The sequence below is a fragment of the Halyomorpha halys genome, unplaced genomic scaffold (genome assembly GCF_000696795.3).
Source record: "Halyomorpha halys isolate HHAL.00 unplaced genomic scaffold, Hhal_1.1 Scaffold106.1, whole genome shotgun sequence".
In the NCBI taxonomy this organism is placed as follows: Eukaryota; Metazoa; Arthropoda; class Insecta; order Hemiptera; family Pentatomidae; genus Halyomorpha; species Halyomorpha halys.
In genome coordinates, this window is record NW_027111449.1 from 2,764,177 (window position 1) to 2,789,330 (window position 25,154).

Below are 25,154 nucleotides of genomic sequence, written 5' to 3' on the forward strand. Positions count from 1 at the left end.
ACTTTTTCGTTCTTCACAGTTCCTACTTTGTAATGTATTCTAGTTAAAAAACATTTTGTTCAAACTAGCAGATGGAGTATTTTTAGGAATCAAAACATGCCAAAAATCATGATGGATGACTTAATATAGATTGTCTTAAATTTGGGAATTTGGTATTCTTCTTTTAGCAATGAATCTGTTTATGCTAGTTTATAAGCATTTTTTTTTTTTTTTTGGAACATTATTTTTGTTTTTAAATATTCGTATTGAAAATAATACAATCTCCTACAGTATAAAGAAAATGGTTACGATGGTATGTATATAGAATTTATTCATACTAAATTTATAAAAAAACAAAAAAAACAACTAACATTAAAAGAAAATTAGTAAAAAAATTAAATTAATAAATAATTATAAAATATAAATTGTATTTATGAAAAAATAGTAATATAATATATGCATATCGCAAATAAATGAAGTTTGATTTATAAATTTAAAAATAAGCAAAGAACAAAGGTAAACGAAACTAAAATTACAACAGATAGGTAAAATAAATCATCTTGAACACATTCTTACCTGTGTAAATACATTCAGCTAGGAAACTCCGAACTAAGACGGCTCAACCACATGTTGATGGCAAGGAAGGACTATGAGAGATCCAAGCATTTCTCTTTTGACCACATAACTGGTATTGAAATCTAGTTGAGATTGGTCAAGGGTACTAGAGCTGCAGATCCTTAGGACTTGAGTCGGGAGGCTTCGAGTTGCTTTGCCAGAACTACAATAGGGTATTTAATAAAAGAAACTAGGACCACAGTTTCAACCTTACAGGAGTATTATGTAGCGTTAGATCGCAGCGCTAAATAGGAATTGTTTTACAGAATTAGGGCGATGAGAAAGGTTCCAATGGGAGTTTAAGCATATGGATCGTAAATGATCAAGAACAAATGGAATCTTGAAGTCAAGATTTAAGATTTTTAACAGTATAGAGTATTGACTATCGTCAAAATACTTAAATAAATAATCTAGAAATAATAAAGAACATTTTTTTCTAACCCAAAAGTCTTTATTGATTAAATAACAACTAAAACCAACAATCTGATTGTTCCTTTTACTCGTCTTCTAGGCGCTTGATTTCTTAGTTAGCTAGAAGTGGGAATAATAAATACATTTAGATGATTAAAAAATTATAAATATTTCAGTTTAGTATAAGTTACATTCTCAAGAGTTGATGCAATATTTGATTCGAATCTAAACTTCCGAAACCATTTTTTTCATAAATAAAAATTAAATATTTATATACTATAAATTGACTGTCACAGGGCCTTTCGTACATCAAGGGTTATTCATATTGTATTGTAAACAAATTTCAAAGAGTTCACTAAAGTTTTTTTCTCTTAGATTCATTTATTTTTATGGCCGTAACCAGTTGAAATTTCTCTGGTTCATGATTCACATTCTTGGTAGCAAGACACCGAAAACAGGTAAGGGATTCAAGACCGCGAATCAAGCAGTTATGTGGAAATTCAAAATGCACGATTTACAGGGCGAGATTGTTTTGACATTCCTGGAGTTTCTACTGCACATCATCAGTATCACATTTTTTTTTTTAATTTATTTTTTATTATTATTTCTTTTTACAAGCATTAATTTCAAAAGAATGCTTCTTCAGGTTTCAGTCAGAAGCGCCAGAGACTTCACCTGCCTCTCCCTGTCTTCTTGCGGGACTTATTAAAGGATAGCAAAAGTAAAGAATATATTTTAAAAAACTGTAAGTGGTTCGCTTATGTATATTATACTACGAGAATTTCATGTGACGTTGTCTATCTTGACTGTTTAAAGAAAATATCTTCCCTCATTGATGTTGAGAGATGACTTGACCTGTTTCGATATTCTTCTATTTTTACTCTGCTTTAATCATTTAGGTGAACTTCATCACAGTGATAAAATAAAAGTTCTGTTTTAACCTAACAATAAAATTGCCCGTGCTCATTTTATTCCACTCCTTATGTCACCCAGAAAGCAACTTAGTCATGAAACTGTCTAAATTAGGGTAGTCATCGTAATTGAACTTCATAAATTGCTTTAAAAAAATCGTATTATTACTGTTTTAATTTAGAAATAATAGTGTGAAAAAAAGAACCTGGTTAAATAAATATTTTTAATTAGACTGGCTACGAGAAAGTACTATTAAGTATTATGTTATTAAATGTTTGATGTTCGATCATTGGGGGTCGGCACAGAAGGGAAGTATAAAACTAACTGAGGATATTTGGTTTTATAGTATTAATAAACTTAGCTGAGTCGTCAGTACAATAAGGTGGTGGGAATAAAAGAGTAATTCGTTCTCAAAACTCAGCATAATTAAACGTTTCAAAAGATATTTTTTTATCATGGTATTAATTTCTCGTAGAAAAACAATAATGACACACTAAGATTAAATAGATTTTTGACATAAAATTGAGAAATTTCGAAAATATACTGAAAATACAGTATATAACGCCACAGAAATAAAATAAAAATTGGAATGGAGCTCGGTTTAAGACCTTTGCTACCACCTCATCTATAAATTTATAAATCGCCAAGACCCCACCACTTTGGCAGAGGGAGTGGCATAAATATTGAAGCCCCGTAAAGTGGAAGAGTTCATAAAGGGAACACGCGTAAATTCTACGACTTTTGCACTACCTAACAAACTCGAATACTGTCTTTCGCCATTATAAACTGGTCATAAGAGAGAAATATGAAAATATTGATTAATACAAAAATATGTGATTTAAGGTAATCAAATACTATAACATTTTTCAATAATGGCAATGAGTTTGCAATGGGCCGTGAATTTTAGAATTTAAATAATATTAATGATATAATTAGGTAATCTTTTAAAAAATCAGTTATTCACTTATCAATTTAGATTGATTCAATCATTACTTGAACATTTTTGCATTCATTCAAATTTTCGGGTGTAAATATGAATTAAGCATATTTTCTTTATGAGAGATCCCCACAAGCTTTAGAGTTGTAAAATCGTACGCACAACATCGTGGAGGAGGAAGAGGCCACCGGAGCTGCATCAATTGTTCGAGCTGCCAACTGTACCGGAGTTCATCAAGCGACGACACATCAAATTTTTCGATTCACTTCAGTACTGTACGAATCCGTTATTCAACACGTTAACACCTGCCCCTCCTCCGGTGCGTTGGCAACACACTACGTACTACACACTAGGTCACGTAGTATTAGGATTAAGTTTTTATTAGATTTAAGTTTGTTAAATTCAGAAATAATGTGTGCCCCAACACATTATACACTTCTATTAATACTGAAAACAAAAATAATATACTCCAAAATACTCCTTAGAATGTAGATGTTCTACAGTAAAAGGAGAAAGTACATTGTTTATAAACACGCCATTAAAATTTTGTAGAGGTTTTGAAAAAAAAAATAGAGTTGAGTACATAGTGCATACATTTTTTTTTCCTATTGTGAAGTTAAAATACAACTGAATGGTTAATATGAGCTATAGCACGATAATGGTGGTAGAGTTTGTAAGCATTAACACAATGTAGCTCTACAAGCCGAGAGCAACGAGACTCCATTGTATTATGTTTCTTATTCTATATAATGGCTTTTTTGGTTGTTTTTTTTAGCCATCCACATCAGGGGCGAAGTTTACTGACTCACAAAAAAACAAAAATATCAATTTCTGATATTTGGAGCAGATGAACTCCAAAAATTAATGAATGAAAAAGTAAAATATAACACGATGAATGGAATATGGTCCGGGTGCGGTCAAAAAAACTCAAATAGTAGATAATTATACTATTTTAGTATAAAAATAATATATATAAAACAGTATAATTATCTACTATTTGAGTTTTTTTGACCGCACCCGGACCATATTCCATTCATCTATACACACGGTCAATCAATAATCTTCCACTAAAATATAATACATTCAAATTTAGAATAATTTATCTTGAAATGTATCCATATGTATTAGTCTGTGAAAAATATTATAAAATTTCAATTATAAAGGGCTAAAACATCTCCCCTAGTTCCTTAGTAGATGTTTAGTCATCACACTGTTTAAAAATCGGTTTTAGTGTTTTATTTAGTAAATAATACTTGGTGAGTTGTTTGTTTCAAATTCTGGTCAGCAGGACTTCTTGTTCTGTCACTACTTTGCATTGAAAACTTTCATGGATGTATTGTGTTTTAGCACTCTAAGTTTAATATAAACCATTTTTTAATTACTTTTGAAGTCGTGAGTGAATAAAGGACATTTTGAGGTCTAGCTCAACAGTCAGGCGCATTATGAACAAACTATGAACAGCCACATATGACAGTGCGTCATGGAATCCAGACAATTTAAAGTGTTCGATTTGTTCGATTGAGTATGATAAGATGGTAGTGATCATGAGTTAGCCAAACGGTCTAATTTTGCAATCTATTACAAAATACCGATCTACTTGACTTCAACAATGCCAATCTTGAAATACAGAGCTTTGGAGCTCCACTAAACCTTTGAATTCCTCTCGTATCCAATCCGTACAATCTAAAAAATTACCAATCATTGTTACTTTGTCGTAAATCAAATCCGTAAAGATCCTAATGTCCCATATGCAATCTATCTTATATGAACCAGATATCAATTATATTCTCCTTCTATTTTAAATTCTGAATTGATCCAAGCCCAGTAGTTTCTAACCTTGCTTCCTCATGCGTTTGTGACAACCCTCAAAAGCGCCTGGAAAGAAGATGGCTTCGAGATTATCTAATGTAAAAATGTTATTCGAGTGGTACAAATGGGTAGTTTCTCTAGAAGCCTGCATTTATAACCAAATATCAAATTTACTTGATGTATTTTAATGTACATACAGTAGTAAACGTCAGTATGTAAAATAAATAAAAAAAAATCAAGATCTTAAAAAACAAAAAAAAATCATCTATTTTGAAGGATTCCATCCACTGTAGGTTAAGTAGTTCACTCAAAAGAAATCCCACTGCACCAAAAGATACACTTTAAATCCCTGAGGACTAAGGATTGGTGTTCAATATTTCCTCCGAGTGGTAAACCTCCAAAATCCACTGGACCAGATAATGGTGCTACGTGAGTCATTCAGTACTCCCTCAAGAATTCACTGATTTGTATTCTAAAGCCACGTTTGTATTCCATGCTCAGAGGAAAAGAGAGATCTCTTCAATGTGATGTATTTTGAAAATCTTGAATCCTCTTCGAATAAAGTTTCAGCTAGCCACAGTATCCGATTTAACTTCCGTCCGTACTGATTTTTAAATTACTTCCGGTTAGAACAGAGGAAGACCTCAGGGTACAGGCGATAGGGGAAGGGGTAGAAAATGATGATTTTTTTTTAAATGTAATTTTTACCAATAACAATGAGAGATAATGACTAGCTATAGGTATCGTTCCATTCCTCATAAATTGTGAAGTATATTAACAGTATTCCACGTAAATTTGTCAAGAGATTTATTCTTTACTGCCACGATAATAATTATATACTCATTCCCCTTATTTTCTTACTACAAATTTTTTTTCTCCAATCTTTTATAACGCCTGCATTAATCTCTTATTTTATCAATGAAGTGAATATTTTTCAGCTGGATAGTTGTTAGCATAACAGAATCCGATCACAAAACTGACAAAGGTTAGAACAACTAATTAAAATTGACTAAAATTGAATTTCACCATAACCTTTAAAAGCATAGTAAATAAAATTACTATATAACATGATTCATATCAAAGAGGAATGCACACTGCTGGTTAAAACTTCGATACTCTCTCAATTTTGTGAGAGAATGGGAACAAATAAAAAATAGACATTGCTTTTCAAATAAAACATTAATTTAACAAAAGCGGATAAAATGTTAAAAATAATATAATTTTAGAAGAAAAAAATGAAAAAAATAAAATTTAGCTCTTACTGCTGAGGAGGAATACCTTTCTATAGGTGAAATCTTTCGTTTTATTTATTTAATTAAAAATTATTCCAAGTCTTAAAATCTTAATACGAATTGCATCTCGCTATTTATAGTTTCAATACAATAAGTTTTTTTTACAAATGAGAGTAATCGATGAACAAATATTATATAATGTAAATTGTATATGTATAATGTATTGCATTATATTATTATGTATTTTGTAACCATATAAAAAATAAAGAGGTTTGAAAAAAAGAACAAATATTATTACTATTTTGTATTTTGTTTAACGTTTTCATAATTAGATCATAATAATTGACAATGCTTAGCAAAAAAAAAAAAAAGAGAAAATTCTCGTTAAATAGTTCTTATGAAAAAGGAAATAGGGATAAAATATAAAAAATACAGATATATTAGAAATATTTTTTATATAATATTTAGAAGATTATTTTTAAGTAAGAGGAACACTTTAATCTTAACTTATAGGCTTGGCAAAATAAAATGAAAACTGTAATTTAAATGTCCCGGAGGGTATGAAGAGTTTTATCTCAGTTTGCTTACCTTATTTCTTTTCTTTACAGATAGTTTTCATGGGAAAAAAGATACTCAAACCAAATAAAGGTTCGGCAACGTTAAACATGTATGATTATTAATATATTTAAATATGTTTTTACAAATAATAATGGCTTTTCTGAAAATTATTGTTATATGTTTTTGAACTATTTATTGATTTTATAAATATTAAAATTTAACAAAGAAAATAAGAAATAGTGATATAATTGATCACAGTGTGTCCAAAAGTTAGTGGGATGCTATTAAATGAAATTGGAGGATAAAAACTGCAACAGAGTGTGAAAGTCACATGGATTGTGAATCTTAAAAGACTCAACTTTTAAGTTTCTGCGAATGGCTATATCAGTAAAAGCAAATATAAATATTTTTAAAACCTTCGAATTTATATTTCAGTAATACATCGTTGAGGCTTGCGTACGCAATAGAATTTTTGTGATGTTTTTATTTTTCTAAACGAGAGTTTTCAAAGGTTATTTCTTTATCAGAGTAAATTTAAATTATTGTACTCCCAAATTTACAGAAAGTTTTCAATATAGAATTTTTTTATTATTTCCATTTAAAAAATAGTTGTTAAAATTAAAAATAACAATTTAAAAAAAATAAGTGTATAAATTGAAAATTCTAAAAATGAAGGAAACATGATATAAATAAAATATCAATTACAGTTGAAAATAGTTAATAAAAGTGATGTCGTTTTCTCTCATATAAATATTAACACGATCCCTGTTCTGAGATGTATAGTTTATTAAATTCTATGTTTTAAATAATCAAATTTTTATTAGATTTCCTAACTTAATATGTTTATTTTAACTTAGTTACGTTTATTGAATAATATATTGGTTATTAACTAAGAAAAAATTAATTAACAAAGTAAGTTTATTATACAGAATACTTGATACTGTTTATATTTGAAAATAAATGCATTCATCTACCTAATCCATCATCTATCAATTTCCTAATTTCATGAGAGAGCCGAAAGCGATGGAAAGGAAAACGAGGTTAGCATAACAAAAGTTTTCAGGACTATCCAAACATTTCGGACAAAGGCTCAGAGCCCACAAAGCATCCACCTCCTTGGATAAGGTCGCCGCCAATCCATTTTAAAGACCCACAAAATTAATTATTCTTCGCCATTGGCAAATTTTGTAAAAAAAAAGAAATAAGTTATTTTATTTAAATATTTGATGGGAAAGCGGATACATTCTCCTTCTTAACCCGTCTACTTAGCATAATCACTTACTAGCAGCCTCGAGACAGGACCAAACACTGTGATTTAAAGTATCTGCTACTTGACCTCAATACCTAAGCGGGTATATATAGAGGTCTAAAAATGACTTTAGGAGCGGAGTGAGACACTTTACTTCTATCTCCCAGACTTGAGTTCGAATCAGGCTGTGGCAGCAAGTATTTATTCTGTTATTCAAGTCGTATATCGAACCTGGGATTGGGAGACCCATTCAGCCCCAATATAGTGGGTATCATTAACCATTAGTTTAAATTGTTACATTATATAAAATTTATTTATCTTAAAGTGATATGGTTTCGTAGGATGATAGTTTATTATCGTCCCATGTTGTCAAATCACAACTCTAATGCAGTCGCTGGCCCTATATCACTCGTGATTCTGTATTTTTAGAAAAGTCAATGAGATACAAATTACTCACATGAGATCTGTTAATAAATAAATAAGAACCCATAATACATTACAACGACAAACTAACAACTTATTACAGGCATTACAAATTATTTGAGACAATATAAAAATCCAGGAGCATGTCTGATCCCAAAGAATTTACGGCAATCTGTTTAGTGCAAATAAATATATATACATATATATGTAAATACATAAAATATATACATTTATGGTAAGAATGGATAATTTGTTATAAGCTTTAAAAAAAAGTTAAAGGAAAAAAACCCATAAATATGATGCCTTGAAATATTGCTTAATAATGTTTTGTTATTTTAAAACACGATTGTCATTCTACATATTATTCAAAAAGTTCAATTTTAAACTATGAATAAAGACTATATCGTTAAAATGGAGAAGAAGATTTGAATTTCAAGAACTAAGTGGAAATGAGTGTTGGGTTGTAGGGAGAGAGTAAAAGGCCATGATAATGAAACATCTGCTCCAAAAAGAACCGAGAAATATCTGGCTTTAGAAACCATCCAACCCTCGAAAGAATGCATGAGAGAACAAAGGCTTTACAACGCTTTGCCAAGTTCATTTTCGCTATTAGTCTTTCAAGATGGAGTGTCTGTATTTGTTATTTATTAGCAATCGGTGAACTTAACTCACAAAAGCTTGTATTAAATCTTTTATTTTACATGATACTTAAATATGTTCTGAAGTTTCAATTGAACCTTTGAAAAAATAATTAGAGGTAATAGTTTTATTTTATGTTCCATTAGTTCGTTGTATAATAGGTATTTTGTTTTTTGTTGCTGTTTGTTAGGGTTTTAGGCCGTGAAATCCAGTAGTCATTAACGCCCATGTATCATATTTTATATGAGGAGAAGATGGTTGGGGGGTGCAGTCAGAGAATAAAACAAATAAGTTAAAAAAAACTTATATTAGTGCTAACTTTTCGGCCAGAATTTCTAGCCTTCGTAAGGGCTAAGAACAAAAAAATAAGATAACAACCAGTGAATAAAGGATATATAAAATGATTAAAGTAAGTAATTTTACAGAATGAATATAGATAAAAATAAATTAATTAAAGAAGCCTTTTATACATTTCTTTTTAAATATTTTAAAATTCTTATTTTTATCCTTGGAACTTATAATGTATTCTTCATCTTCTGGTAGTTTCGTTACCTCTTTTAACGTACTTTTTAATTCAGAATCTTGCCACCCGTGCCGCTGACCTTACTGGGATGTCCGTCATCTTCCAAGCCATGTGTGTCTTAACTTTTGTTCTATTTTTCTTATCTTTCTGTTACCTCCATCTCCCTCTCTATTGTTTCCTTATTCTTCCTTACCCACGTTATTAGTTTTGTTCACTATATGTATTATTATTGTCATATTTTATAATTTTTTAACCCCCAGTGGAGCGGCCCTCCCCGTTCTTTGTACCCCCCGGCCAGCGGCTCCTAGGCCAATATTGTAACCCCCGCCTTCAGCGGACCCAGCCCAACCCCTTATAATGCTAAAGGAAGGGCACCAGTTACGTTTGTATATACTTATATATATGTTATTTATATTATATAATAAAGGAGATAAGAAAAAATAAATAAAAAAATAATTTCTTCATTGCCTTACCTAACCTTATATATTGTTTCTTTATTCTTATTTTTGATTTCATATTACATAAGTTACATATATTTTCTTTCCATAACTTTAATTTTTAAATTATACATATTTCGTTGTTTCTTTGCATTATATATTTTATTTCATTAATTATGTTACTTTACTTACATATTTAATTACCTATATATATGTTTTATTTTGCTCTTCTTTCATTACTTTATTTTTATCTATATTCATTCTGTACCATTATTTACTTTAATCATTCTTTTGTTCTTAGCCCTGATGAAGGCTATAAATTCTGGCCGAAACGTTGGCACTAATAAATAAGTCATAATTTAGTTTCCAATATATTCGGATTTATCCCTTAGATATTTCGTATTTATTATTATTTATTAAACGTTTGTATTTATTTTGTCAGTACTAAGATTATGTCCCTAACTCTTTAAATTTAAGATAATATATGAGCTTTAATTTAGGGCTTACATATTTTTTTTTTTCAGAAAAGAATTAATACCGATTTTATTTTTCATTTTTCGTCATCATTCAGGCTACTGATATACTCACCTAGTCTCACTTTGTATTGCATTTTGCCGTTTGTATTTGTATGTTCATTTAGCATGATAAGGATTAAATATGTTTCCCTTAACACACCTTTATTTCAGAGGAAAGTTGGAAATTGGTGTAACAATATTTCAGCAATAATTTTAAATTACTTCCAATTCTTACTAATGCTCAAACCTATTTTCTTTTTTAGACTTATATTTCTAAAATGATGGAAATACTTCCTTTTCAGTTGTAAATATTGTTTGTTTTTTGTTATTTTTTCACGTTTTAGTCCATAAATATGTTCAAATCGAATAGTTTCAATGTAATATTTGTAATTTTATATACATTATAAGAAATCATGTCCTAATGTCTGGTCTCGTCGACATTTTTGTCGATAATCCTTTTTTTTAACTGGTTAAAAAAACATAAACGGTTCAAATGTTTGGGCGTAAGGTATTGTAAGGTAGAAATTACTTTTTATTATGCGATAAAGTTATTTTTGCCTTACTGTGTATATTATTGCTTATTTTTTATAAACAATGCATTTAATTAGATATTCCTAAGAGAATAAAGACAATTCAGGTGAAATTTTGCAGAACGAACGAAATATATTTGTTATGCGAGCTATAACTAAAGAATTTCGAACTTAAGGTCTGGTTGGCGCCCAAACATAAACGGTTTCAATAGAGAAATCTCCAACCATTTACTATAATAACTACTTCTCTAACTTCTAAATGAGGACTATATTTTTGATAAATAAATGCAATATGATTTTGTAGTATAAACGTGTACTTTGTATAATTTGATTCCTAACTATAGGATATAATAAGGGGGTTTCGTGCGGTATCAAAATATATTGGAGGAGGCGGGAAGGAAAGTGGGTTTGGAATCGGGTAAGTTAGAGGAAAGAGGAGAAGGTAAGATAGTATCGATGAGATGCGCATATATTTCTCGGCCTGATTCACAGGAGCCGCCGGCAGGGGGAGTGCTATACGTCCGCCGTTTGATCAGCCTTTTGCCTTTTATATCTTCAGCTTATTCCCAACCGGGTTGGCAAAATGTTTGCACTTGTTCAAAAATACTCCTATCTCTATATTTTTTGTTATTATATTTCCTTCAAAAGCTTTATCCGATAGCGCTCAAACTCGGTTATTAAATTTCCTTCACCTCTTTTGTTGAAATAAAATAAAGAAATATTATGATAAAACAATGTTTTTGAGCATTCTAATATTTTTTAATAATTTTATATACTATGATCTTGTCTTCTAACTGCGTGCTTATGTCTGGCAGTGGCAGACAGTTATTTATTCTGTTTTATCAGGCGGCTTGGATTGAGATATTCTCCATAATTCATAGCTTTTACAAAAAAGGTACCCTTAATTGGGAAAAGTATAAAACCCTGAGTCCCATTCCTACACTTAGAGTGGTCCAATTTAACTACCAGAGATTTGTGACAAATAAATGTGGGAGAGCACCACCTACAATAAATATAATCTTCTTATGTGACTTAATTTTTTTTAAGAAGTACTAGTGTTTCCGTAAATGTATTTGGAATTTTCGTATATAATTCCACCATTTTTTCGCTCTCCTTCGAAACAATCACTACTTATCCCTAATGTTTTATCGAAAACAACTCAGGATGTTGACAGAACGAAATATCGTTAGAAATGTACAATTATTATAATAATCAATAAACTTTATTTTTTTTTTTTTACAAATAACATTACGGGACCTATAGATCCAAAATTTTTTAAATTATGTGAGGTATAAAAGAAAGTCTCAGGATATGTGTTTCTAGAAAAATATTTTAAAAATTAACTAAATTAAGCATTATTCTTCTTTTAATAAAATTAAGAAATAGAAAAAAACACATAAAATATTGATAAAATTTATTATCAATATGGGCAATTAAACAATCATGCATACCAGGGAATGAAGTTTAATGAATAAAATATGAGGTAGGGTACGCGCATCACAGGAATTTCACTCGACACTATAATTGAGAGTCGAAATTATTTTAGCTCGTTTTAAAATTTAAGTTATTACATTAGTCCATAGAGGTTATATTTTCTGGTACTAATTTTCCGTATGAGCTTTTCAGTTGACAATTAGATTAACTTAAATTTCAACAGTTTTCGTAAAAGTATTATTTTTCCCATGAGCTTCACTTATTTTATTTTAGGATCTTATTATTTACACTTTTTTTAAACTAAAAATATTTTGCATTAAGAAATATACAAAATATAAAAAATAAAAGACATTAAATAATAAATATTAATATAATTTATATTAAGAAATATAAAAAATTTACATATCAATCAAAACATTTTATTAGTAAAAATCAATGTGATATAACTTTAGGTATTTCATTTTAAACACACAATCAACACTTGATATATTTATTTCTTTAATAAAACAAAAATCTAAAATGATATATATTAAAATAGAAGAAGTGAATCAAATAAGGATATATACATCTAAAGGCGTTGGTCTAAATGATTTAAGCAATTATTCACTAAACAAAAAAAAAATCTATGTGCCCAATTACACTAAAATTTGAATTATACTAGTGATCGATTCCGTTTTCACAGGAAAAAAAAAACACTACTGGGATAGTACAACTATTAAAAGAATTTAACAATACCTTAACCATAAGTAATCATTAATATAAAATAACAGTGGGAAAAGCAAACATGGAAAGAACATATTTTTTACCTTCTTAATTTCATACACCATCCTAACTTCTGAAGATGAAATTCAAACAAGACAAATTATTAAACTTTGCTTTGTTTATTATTATTAATTTGTCAGTGTACGTAAAATGTTAAGCATTTTCTGAGATAGAGGTGATGTAAGCCCTAGATTTCTGTTGACATACACACTCCATTGTCTTTGCGCTATGTTAAAGTTAAGACGCTTAAACTGTTTCCTGGCTTGACAGCAGAACTTACAGGGCTCATACCGTGCAACTTCTGAACTAATCTCCACAGAACAGCCTTTCCTCAGATATTTACCAGATAATAACAATTCATTATAATATGGATTTGTAAAGTGTGACAAGCAACTTAGGAATTATATTAAATAAGAATTGGTTAAAATAAGCTGTTGTTCCTAAAATTTATTTTTTTAAATTTCTCATAATGTATCTTTGTTAATATATTAAAATCTGACGAGTTTGTTTCTTTAATTAAAATTACAAAATTTGAAGATTTTTTTTTGCGCTATGGAGAGTTAATTGAAGATTTCGATGGAAAAGGAGCAGTAAACGTATAATAAAAGCTTGTATAGGTACCGAGGAGGGGAGGAAGGGGGTGTGGTTTAACCCTCTTTTCTTTCAAAGCCGAAGTGAAGCCTAAAAAGCAACGCCTACGAAGCTTTGACTTATGTTGAGGTTAATAGGAACGTACGCACTGGTAATCTAAACTGAAACAGAAGGCAGCTAGTGATCAGCACGTACCCTTCCTGGTAACGCCCCTGGTCTATCATAAGGTTTTTGACTTTACTTTTCCTGCCAGTTTACCCCCTTCTTAAACTCATAACACTCCTTCCTTCTTGTTTATTTAATTATTATTATTTTTTTGCGAATGGATCGAATAGTTAAATAATAAGAAAATAACGAGGATATATTTTGGCAGCTTGTTTCTTCTTCTAAGACTTTCCAAACAGTTCTTTTAGCCACTATCAATTCGATGTTATCACATAATGGGCGACAGATCCCTTGCTCTGTGGGATTGCTAGGAATATTCTTTCCTAAACATCAATGGATTCATATATTGCTTACTATACAAGTGTTTTAAGTCATATAACTCGAAAATTGAATTAAAAATTTCCATTTCACAATTGATGTTAATACTATGAAAAGTCCAGAAGGAATGAAGTAGGCTTAATCGCACCCAACCTCCCAGTTCGATGTCATATTCAACTTTAGGAATTAGAATCCTTAATAACAGGTAATTATTATCTGTGTTGCCATTGTATTTAATTACGTTTATAACAGTAAATAAAATTTGAAACATGTCCTGTTAATTGGTTTATAAGAGTGGGAGTAGATATACTATATTTTGACCACTTGATGCATATATGGGCTTACTTATTGTTTTTTAGTGAAAAGGAAGTTTTTGTGAGCATGGCCATATATTATGAATAAAAGTAACGGATGTATTCTTCGTAATCGTTTCTTAAATTGTTTGTGTATAAGTGTGGGCTAGTCTATTACAAAAACAGAAAAAACAAATAATTCAATCGGAAAACGTTGCCTTTTCCCTTTGTATTGATTCCGATTACATTTGGATTAAATTTGAATGGAAAAATCCATTTCCCTAATCTTTCGATTTACATTAGCCGATCCGTTGCGATGGGAAAACCCTAAGGGGATAAACCGAAGGGGTGGGGGGAGAGGGAGGAGTGCTTTTAACCTGAAGCGATCTGGTAGTGGTAGAACAACTTAACTTACCTTTTTCACGAACGAGACCACGTTTGAGGGTAGCATGTTGGCTGCCTTTCCTACAGTCAGACACCATTTGTGATCAATCTATGTGGGAGAGCGCCACCTGCAATCAAATGTAACATGTAAGTCTATACAGAACAACAGGTTTACCTTTACCGTTATTATGTTAAAGTTCACATGCTTCTAAAGAAAATTAATCAAATAAATCATTTTGAAAGGAGTTCATCATTAATAATTAAAAACTGTCGAGTTAGCAGCTAAACAATATTAGAATATGCTAACTAACAATAATCTCTTATATAAGTAGGCTGGAGATTATGTACGAAATAATTGTTGGAAATAGCAGGACGCTGACTATGATTTTATTTAACCAATCTCTAAAGGAGGGTTTATCATACAATATTTAAATATTCATAAAAAATGCAATATTTTTTAAATTTTAATTTATTTTATTTTTTTCAGAAGTACCATAGTTAATAGTTTTAATTGAATATTAAGAATACAAGCTCCCATAAACAATGGAATAAATTGTTCATAACATACCATAATCAAAATAAAAATAAAACCAAATTTAATAAATATAAATACAACAAACAAACATAATAATAATATAATAGAATAATTGTTTATGTATTTAAAAACTTTTTTCAACATACGAAATCCCATAATTGATACTATTTACTATTTATAACTTACGATTGAATAATTCAATATTAAACAGTTTATATTAAACCTTATTTAGTTTAATACCTCAAAATTTCTAATTTCTTCATTGTGTATTGTAAAAACCTTATTTTTCATTAAAATATATGCATATGCTAAATGAACATTGCAATATTAAAAATATAATCCAATGGGTCTTTATACTTTCGGAAATATTGGTTAATCTAAAAAACTACTGACACCGTCATTGCATAAGAACCTTTTAAGAGGTAATGAATACAGAACGGTTCGGGATCGAAAGGCATAATGGAATTAGACCAGGTTTCAGGTTTATTACTAACACTTATAACCTTAAGGTGTGGAGCTACGAGAAGCCAATGAGGAAGAGGGAACCAAAATGTTAAACCCCCTGATACCCAAATGGGTGTTAGTCGTACTGAACTACGAATAAGACAGAGTGAGACACTGAAAGCTGGAGAAGGAAGAAGGACAGTACCAAGTCCTTGTTCCAGTGAACAATGAAGTACCTCCAGTGAGACCTGGGACCTGACTGCCTCAGATAGTGATAGAAGGAAGAGATGACAGCCAACTACATCACCACCTACCATGGCATGCTCTACCATTCGCAGCTTTTCATCCACCCAGATAGGTATTCATATATAACGTAAAGATATTTAAGATATTGGCAAGATCATTAATCTGAATCATTTAATTCATGGGTATATTATACTGTAAATAAATAATTTGTTCATTTATATAGCGTTGAGTATTATATTACTCAATACCAATCTCTAATATATTATGTATTTCAATGGTAATAATATTTTATGAAGATATCTAATTGGTAACTGGTCGACACACTAATTTGAAATAATATAAATAACTTTGGATAACTACCTTCAGTAATCATCCTGGCATCCCATAGACAACAGGAATGGAACATAATATTAGTAAAATTTAATAGTCTGGAGTTTTCTTTATTTATTATATTTTTACTCTAATAATGGGTATGATTAGCGGAATGTCTTAGTATTTAGAACTGCCTCTATATTACTTTTGGGAATTTTCAGGTTTTAAAGTAGCATTGCATTTTTTTCTTTGTTCATTATTATTTTCGGGAGCGAATCTGAAAATATCGTATGCCTATTTAGGTCAAATTGGCAAACTTCCATTGATTTTATCTGAAAATATTTTTTTATCCTCAAAGATCTTAATGAAAAATATTTATATAAATAAATATGTGGACCCTATTTCACTAATGATGTAAACATTTTTCTAAAAACATGATGTAAATGCGTCTAAAGGTAAGATAATTTTTCTCAGCAAATATTTGAGATAAATATACTTAAAAAACTATAAAGCTTATATTGAAATAGTAAAAACATTTTGTTTAAACTTTAGGTAATTATTTAGAACCAAATTAACTTCCCTGATATTTAAAAAAAAGCTTTTAACTATTTGAATATAAGCTTTAAAATGTTATTATACTTTCCTTGTGAGAAGCAATATTTCATAAAGAAAATTATAAATTCAATTATAAAATTAAAAATCAAGTAAATATTCTTTTATGAATGGTTCAAGAAATAAATTAAAAAAAATCTTAACACAATGATAGAATAATACGGAATTATTAATAATGGAGAGAATTAAAAATGGAACTGTTACAAGATGAGACTGGCACAAATCACCTCGTAGACAACTTCTTGCTTCCGTAGAAACGTAATCAGAACATAAGTAGTGAACTTTAGCAATTTAAATGTTAAGTTCAAACAGGCTTGGATACATCAGGACTGAGGAGCGTTAGTGGGGTATTTAAGTTGGCCTTCTGGTCTCTATATCATTAATATAACTTGATCGGACTTTACTAAGTTAATATAGGATATAACTGGGAAATCCCTACCCGCTGTTATATTCAATCTAACTTACTAATTTATATCACTCACGGAATTATCGTAAACGATACTCCCACCCATATTGATTATGATATGGTATAGTTAGATTATTAAACTATGTGAGCAACGAATAAATTCGCGGTTATCAACGGGAAATCTAAATAATAAAACCTAGCTGTACGTATCTGTAACATCTGACTTATTGACTTATCGAATATTGTCTCTAAAAAAGGTTAATACCGATTGATTAAAAATATTATATGTAGTTTTACAAAAAAATGATTTCCCATGCTTAAAAAAAAGCACAATTTTAATTAAGTTGAAAACTTCACTTTTCCTTGGAAAATAGAACCATTAATTTCTTTCCTTGGTGGCATTTGTCTATTCCATACAGCCATATATTAATTAATTATATTCTATGAAATATCTGTAGCACAGTTTGTCTAATCCTTTTATTACTGATATTATTTATTATGTTAACCATATCCTTTTTACAAATATTACAATATATATCATATATTTTAAATATTTATACATTCAATACATATTTTTCTGTTTGTTGCTTTTAATATACAATGGTAAATAATAATTTGATTCGTATCTAAGTCTTTGAACAACATTTATCGTTGTTTTTCGTATTCCAGAATTCAAATACAATACGTTTAATACTTTCGTAACCATTAAAAAGTATTAGTTAAACCTATTTTGTTCAGGTTGTTGTTGGGAATTCCATGATTTTCATAAGTCTAATGTATGTTTTATGTCTTTCTCTACGCATGCATTGTAAAAACTACTATTCATTTGAAATATTACAAAATTTTCTTCAATACAAAATCAAATTCATCTAAAAAATAACAGTATTACGAAGATTTGGATTTTGGATCTATTGGCATTTTGTAAATATTGTTGTGTTTATCCATAGAATCTCATTTTATCCTCATTAAAATATAAAAGAAACAGACCATTTACATACTATCGATTCTGACATAAAATGCCATAGTAAACAGTACTCTATTTAAAAAAACAACAACAATGCCTAGTAAGCTGAATGGTTCTCTTTATACTGTAGATGTGCAATACGGCCGGGTCTAAAAATATTTTGACCCGTGAGTGGTTAACAAATATTTATTTCTATTACAATGAGAGAGAAGGTGATTAATATTCAGGCCGGTCTCTCTATTAGTTTAAAAGTAAATACAAGCTATCTTAAATGGTATGAATATTTACTCACATCATGAGATAATAAAATTATAAGCATTATTTATTCATTGATACACATAGGGAGCTTTAGGGATTTCTCTAGTCCGTTAATACAAAAAAAGTTGCTATTAACCATCTTTCAATTTTTAAGAGTTTTCCGGGAAATCCTTAAAAGAAAGAAGTAATTTAGAATAAAGTTTCAAAATGCCCAATCTCTTTCCTGAGGCATGAGGCGAAACTAGGATTAGTCGATTTTGACACGTTTTAAAACTATTTCTGGTTTAGGAGTTTTTATGAAAGACTGTTACAAATTTATCGATATTCCAATGTATTAATAACTCAAATAAAAGTTTAATTTTTAAGTTCGAAAGATAGTTAATAGAGACAATTTTAAGTTAATTCAGGTGTAGAATAGCTTGATAATTTTCTTTTCGATTGGCAAAACGTGAGGGTTTAGCCTTTGCTTGCTATTTTTTTAAAATTATTTATTTAATGCAATTTACAACTGTACAAAATTATACAATAGGTAAATATGTAGTATGTTTCATATACACTTGAAAATCTTGGGAAGGAACCACCCAGTGGTGGTACTTCAAATATTAATTTAAATTAGAAGGTCCCGTGGCCATCTTCTTCTATTTTTTAAAATATAAAATTTAAACTTTATTGCTAAACATAATATCGTAAAAAATATCACTTACACCACTCTGAATTAAATTCTCTAAATCATAAATCAGGCAGTAACAAGAAAATATTAAAAATATAATGTTGAAATTATATACACATACATAGTTACTTATATCGTCGGTGCAATGTCATAATGGTGTATCTGAAAATATCTGAGAGAATTTTATTTGAAATATGATCGCAGATTTAAGGTAGCAATAATTTATATTACATTTTCAATAAAATCTTCATTCGAGAGGATAAAAACTAATGGTATAATAAAATAAAACACAAGAGAATAAAATTTACGGATACGCCAGTGCTGCTTTATACGGACGATATATTACTCAAAATAGGACATAAATATGAAATCAATAAATTATTCGAAAATTGGAATGGCCTAAAAAAAAATTTTTCTTTTTGGAATTATTTTCAGCTTCGTTGTAAAAAAACTATCAAAAGATGTCTGATTACAGTTTCTCAATATGTTATATTCATTCCTCTGAATTAATTTTCATTGAAGAGAAAGAGAATAATTAAATATAATAAATTCCACAGTGATTGAAATCTTTCAATTCCCACTGGAATGAATAAATAAAAAAAACCATTACTCAGACCGAGCTGTAATTATTACCTTCAATGAGTAGGAGAAGCAAAAAAAAACCAATTACTGTTTTACTCTTCCAAAGCCTTTGGTGGACAGAACGTTATTTCTCTAATTCAATAATCTCTCGTATCTATCTACATTTGTGCTCTGGAGTATTCTCTCTATTCTGTGTACCTATGTAAATTTAATTAGAGCACAGTACTACGTTACTTAATTATTTAAGAGTGAAAAAAATAATTTATAAGAGATATATATGTGTATTACCTTTACATGTATGGAAAGATAGATTAAAATTCTGGTAATGAATAAAAAACTCCCCTAAGCTAGTTACTAACCAAAAGCTATTAATAATAATATGTATTGATTTATAGCGATTTTAATTAATTTAAAAATTGTTGAATGTTGGAAAAATATTGATAAAAAGGACTTTTATCAGTTGTTTTTTTTTAGGATATTTTTTATAATGGGCTGTACTATTTTTATTTTTTATACTTGAGAAGTATGGTCGACGGTTTTGCGAATTGAGGTTTTTGACAACGCAAGCTTATTAGAGGTAATTGTTGAAACAATCTTTTGATAATATGTTTTCTTAAAATAATAACGTTGATATTATTTTAAGGAAAGTGATTCCGGTTTGAAGCTAAAACATTGAAAACTAAAAAAATGAACTTTTAATTTTTTCAATTACCAAGTTCTACGATCCAACGTTTTATTTCTATTAATATAATAAATTAAATCTCTACCGCTATAACGTATAAAGGGTCAGGGGTGCTGTACTTTGTAAGTATTGTTCCTAGACCAACGGTTGTGCAAGGAGTTGATTTGGTCAGAAACAAGTTCCGCCGCCAGATTTTTACCAAATTAAGGTTACCTCTTCATGAGACTGAGTGGTCTCTGGAGAGCTCTTTAATCCAAAGTGCTGGCTCATGGCCACTGCATAATAATTATCTGCCATAACCGGATTTGAACCTGGGTCCTTGAATTTAGTATCAAAGTGCCCTACCCGTTCTCTACACATTAATATACACATGTTAAATATATTTTTTAGCATTGGATTAATTCCTTCTCATATAACATATATTTGCTGAATATTAGTGACAAACCAGGTAATACAATATATATCTTATTACTGATCGTAGTACATAGTACAGAAGCCGCTTACCCACAGCCCCATAACAGTCCTGTTCAGCAGTTTTCTTCCCACAGACTCACTCAGTTAAGAAAAAGTGACCAAACCGTCAAGGTCCTTGTATGATCACTGCTAATAACCCTGAACATGAGAAACTAATGGCATATAAAGATACTATATGCCTTTCCTAAAGCTTATCAAGCCACTGGGCTAATATTAGACTACATTCTGAAAAGCAACAGAGCGATTTGGATTAAGTTATATGGAGTACAGAAATGTCTCCTCGCCCGAAGAGTGTGTAAGATCTGATTCTTACACCTATATCGAAAACTATGATATAGGTGTAAGTGACTCCCCATTTAGGTGGGTCCTTATCACTCTCTACGATACCTAAATTGATTATCTCTTGCATATCGTGCTGGATATCATCATCTTTTTCTAAATTTTAAGGTGACTACAAGCATTTCCAAACATACTTTGACTATCTATGGTTGAAAATCAAGATTAATAAATTTTTTTTTCTCAAGGATGGATAAGCGTGATTTAGCCTTTTTCCAATTGGTCACGCTTTATGACAAATTACCATGTGCACGCCCAAATATGCTTCATACTCCTACTGTCCCTGATATAAAAAAAAAAAAATGTCTCTTAAAGTTACATAAAATAAAAAGAATGAATTAACTTCTTTTAAACCAAAGGAATTAGTGTTCCTGAAAATTCATAAATTAATTGTAAATACATTTACCAGCATGTAAGAAATTAATTTAGTCGATTAAACTCCATAGTATATCTGGGCATCAAGTTGAATCGCCACATGACACTGTCGGGTCATTGCTACATGAAAACCAAACCAGTTTGCCTCAGACCATACCGGTACACCACCTTTTATCGTTACCCGCAATCTCTCTAAGGCTCAAACTACAGATATACAAAAGTATATTGAGGCCAGCACTCTTGTATGGTGCTCCACTCTTCACCTATATCAGAGAAGGAACACAGCACAATCTACAAAGCGTCCAGGAGACTGTGTTGCGGAAGATTGTGCAGCCAACATCAATGAAGAAGATGAAGACGGACCAACTGTACTTGCTCTTCGAACTACTCACTATACCTGAGTTCATCCCAGGAATACACATAAAGTTTTTTGATTCGCTACAACACCAAACAAATCCGTTGTTCAGGACCCTAATACCAGCGCCCCTCCAGTACGTTGGCCAAAACAAACAGCCAATAGAATTCATAAACGACGTGCCAGGACACGTATTTAGTCATTAAGTTTTTAGGTCAAGTTTTAAAGACATTTCAAAAGTAATGTGTGCCGCGCACACATTATAAATTTCACAGAACGCTCACAACAATCCGATTAAAAACTCAGAAACTCCATAAAATGTTGGTCACTACAGAAGGAGACAGTGTGGAAATTGGAATATATATTAGTATATACCACTAATAACAAACAATTTTCATAAATAGTGGTTTAAAAAAAAAGGTAGAAAATTATATTTGACGCAGGTTATATATTAAATTATAATTTAAATAATTCCAGTTTACTTTCTGTAAGCATAGATTTATGTATTGTTATCGGTTTTACAACTACTTATTTTTATCCTTGGAGATGAGAGAGAGATGAACTAAAATGGTAGCATCGAGTGAACACTAAAAGGAGAAGATGAGCTAAGCCCGGAGCTAATGAACACATCCCCAATCTCCCTTATTCAGCGGGCCCTTTCTTCTCTGTCCCTCGGGCCCTCGGCTTCCTGAATAGCCTCTATGCCGCTTCTATCCTCGATATTTTAATAATTACTTCCAGTCTAGTCCTAATTGAAAAGTATCAAACTTAGTAACTTCTTCAGACTCGAAGCCAGATTACTTTCGTATATACTGATTTTTATTGAGAAATATTCTGTTATATTAGAAAAACAACTTCCTTTTTTTTTACACGATTATATCAGACCACACATTTGGATTGCTTAAATAGTGTTCTATCTGAAAAAAAAAATGATTTTAAATGTACGGCTTTCAACGGTATCACCGTAGATTTGTTTCCCTAACACAGTCACTTTATAGAGTATTCTAAAGATAGTAGGGTGGTTAAAAAGGCTACTCTCTATTAAGGAAAAAAATAAATTTTGGACTTAGAGCAATGATCGTTACAATTATTTCTAGCATTCGGTAGTCTTACAGCGATTTGGCAATATTCCTCGAGCTCCACATTACCCTCCATAAGTTAAAGCCGATCTTCTCATATTAAATTTAAATTTCGTGGATATTTGCTATATGTTATATCATAAAATTTTTGTTAAGGCAAATAAAATCATTGAAACTCGATTTTTTGGCTGCCAAAAGTTCTTTGGAAGTTGGATTTGTTTTGAATTTTTATTTTTTACTCAAATATACAAGAAAAAAGCTACTAAAACACTTTTTGCAACAGAGGCTCTTTTTCGAATCTCTACTGACTACCCTAAATTTTTTTAGGAATAAAAAGAAAATTTAAAAAATGTTTTTTTTTTCTCAATTACATACAATTAATTTTTGGATTTACAAGCTATTACAGGTTTTATGTAAGTATACATTGACGATGTATTTTGTACATAACTGTTTGAATTATGGTTGCAGATGCAAGGTATGAACTATTTCCTAATATCGAAATAATGTAATTTTTAATTTTTAATTAATGGTGTCAAATACTCTGTTATTTATTTTATTATTTTTTTTTTTTTTGGTATTGCAAAGAGAACTGAATACCAGGTTAAAATAGAACATAGCATGACATAGTTAAATATTCCGATACATCACTTTTTCTTTGCACCGACGATATGTTATAATTCTTATGAATGCAAATAAATTAACACTAATAATTAAATTTACATTATTTCTAATAAATCATTAATTTTCATGAAAGTTTCTTTTTTTCTTTTTAAAGTTAATCCACAATACTTACTCTAATTTTGTTTTCTTAAATAAACAGAAATAATGAATAAAACATTAAAATTTAAGTTTTAATCTTACTTTGTGGTGTTATATAAGTTGGATTTTCTTTAGCACTATATATAAACCGTTTCGACTTCTTGCTCTGAGCCCAGTATAATTTTTGTTGGGTTTTAAAACAAACCTGATTGTTTTACAGATATACTAAACCAATAATTATCCATTAATTTAATGAGAGAGAGTTCCATAGTAGCTAATTATCATCAATTCAATTGATTGATACAGAGAAGGCAAACATAATTCGAGAGCTAACTATTAAACGGATCGACTTGGGAAGTAAAGACAGTTGGAAAGCCGCTCTTTGATCTGTGCCTGCTCGATGAAGCATCAGAACCGAGCTCCATTCAAACCAGTCTCTCTCCCTTCCAGCCAAGATGGAAATTATACCTTTAGGTGCCTGCCTTAACACTGACCTGGGTAATGTCCTGGAGAACTGGCTTTTCATCGAGTCATTTTAATTTCCAAACAAATAAACATTGATGAATGTATTTAAAAAAACGATAAATTTTTTACTATGTCTTGTTAAATCATCCAGTAACTAAATCAATCAGTTATATTTTTTTTTTTGGCCACAGAAAAAAAAATGACGATCTTTACGATCAACAGCATAGCCACAAGAGCCCCCTACAATGAGAAGTGATCAAAATTGACGTAAATACAGTTTTGATTTTTTCATATGCCTGGAAGAATAAGAATTTTTTATAGATTATTATTCAATAAAAAATTAAAGCAGACAAAATTGTAATCAGAACTGCAATAATTATTATCTCTACAATACCTATTGTCCAGAAATGTTGAGAAAAACTGCTCCGCATTTCTTAAAATATATTTCTTCAACAGATTTCTTCGTCTTAAAAAAATAATTGTTTTACTAATATAAAATTTCAATAAACTTGGGATCAATTAAGCACAGTTTGATGGGTTGGCTTAATATCAAACTTGCAATTCTGTAATAATTCGATAGTTGGAAGTCTTCGATTGCCTCCCATATTTGTCATTTCCCGTTTACATTGCCGGACATTTTCACACATTGCTCGTAGAACGAAACCTAATAAATATTCGATAGAAAGCACTTAATAGTTAGGACGATTGTCTATTATTTACTCAAAATAACGTAGAACTGTTTTAATTTCAGCTAAAGAACTACTAGGGGTAGTTTTGTTAAATTATATGTTTTAAATTGTACTGAATCCTTTTAACTCTATTTCCTACTATCACGTATGTTGTATTTATGTATTGTTTAGCAGTAAAAATATTATAATTACAAA

The 25,154-nt window shown here is 30.0% G+C and overlaps 1 protein-coding gene across 1 annotated transcript in view; it reads right to left on the bottom strand.

Annotated features, from left to right (window-relative positions):
• The window catches only part of Fife (regulating synaptic membrane exocytosis protein fife), a gene marked incomplete in the record, with an annotated part of 393,470 nt that overhangs the window by 220,162 nt on the left and 148,154 nt on the right, over positions 1-25,154 (bottom strand). Inside the window, 1 exon segment of the mRNA XM_067049480.1 lies at positions 14,748-14,844. Coding sequence (XP_066905581.1) covers positions 14,748-14,783 — 36 coding nt within the window.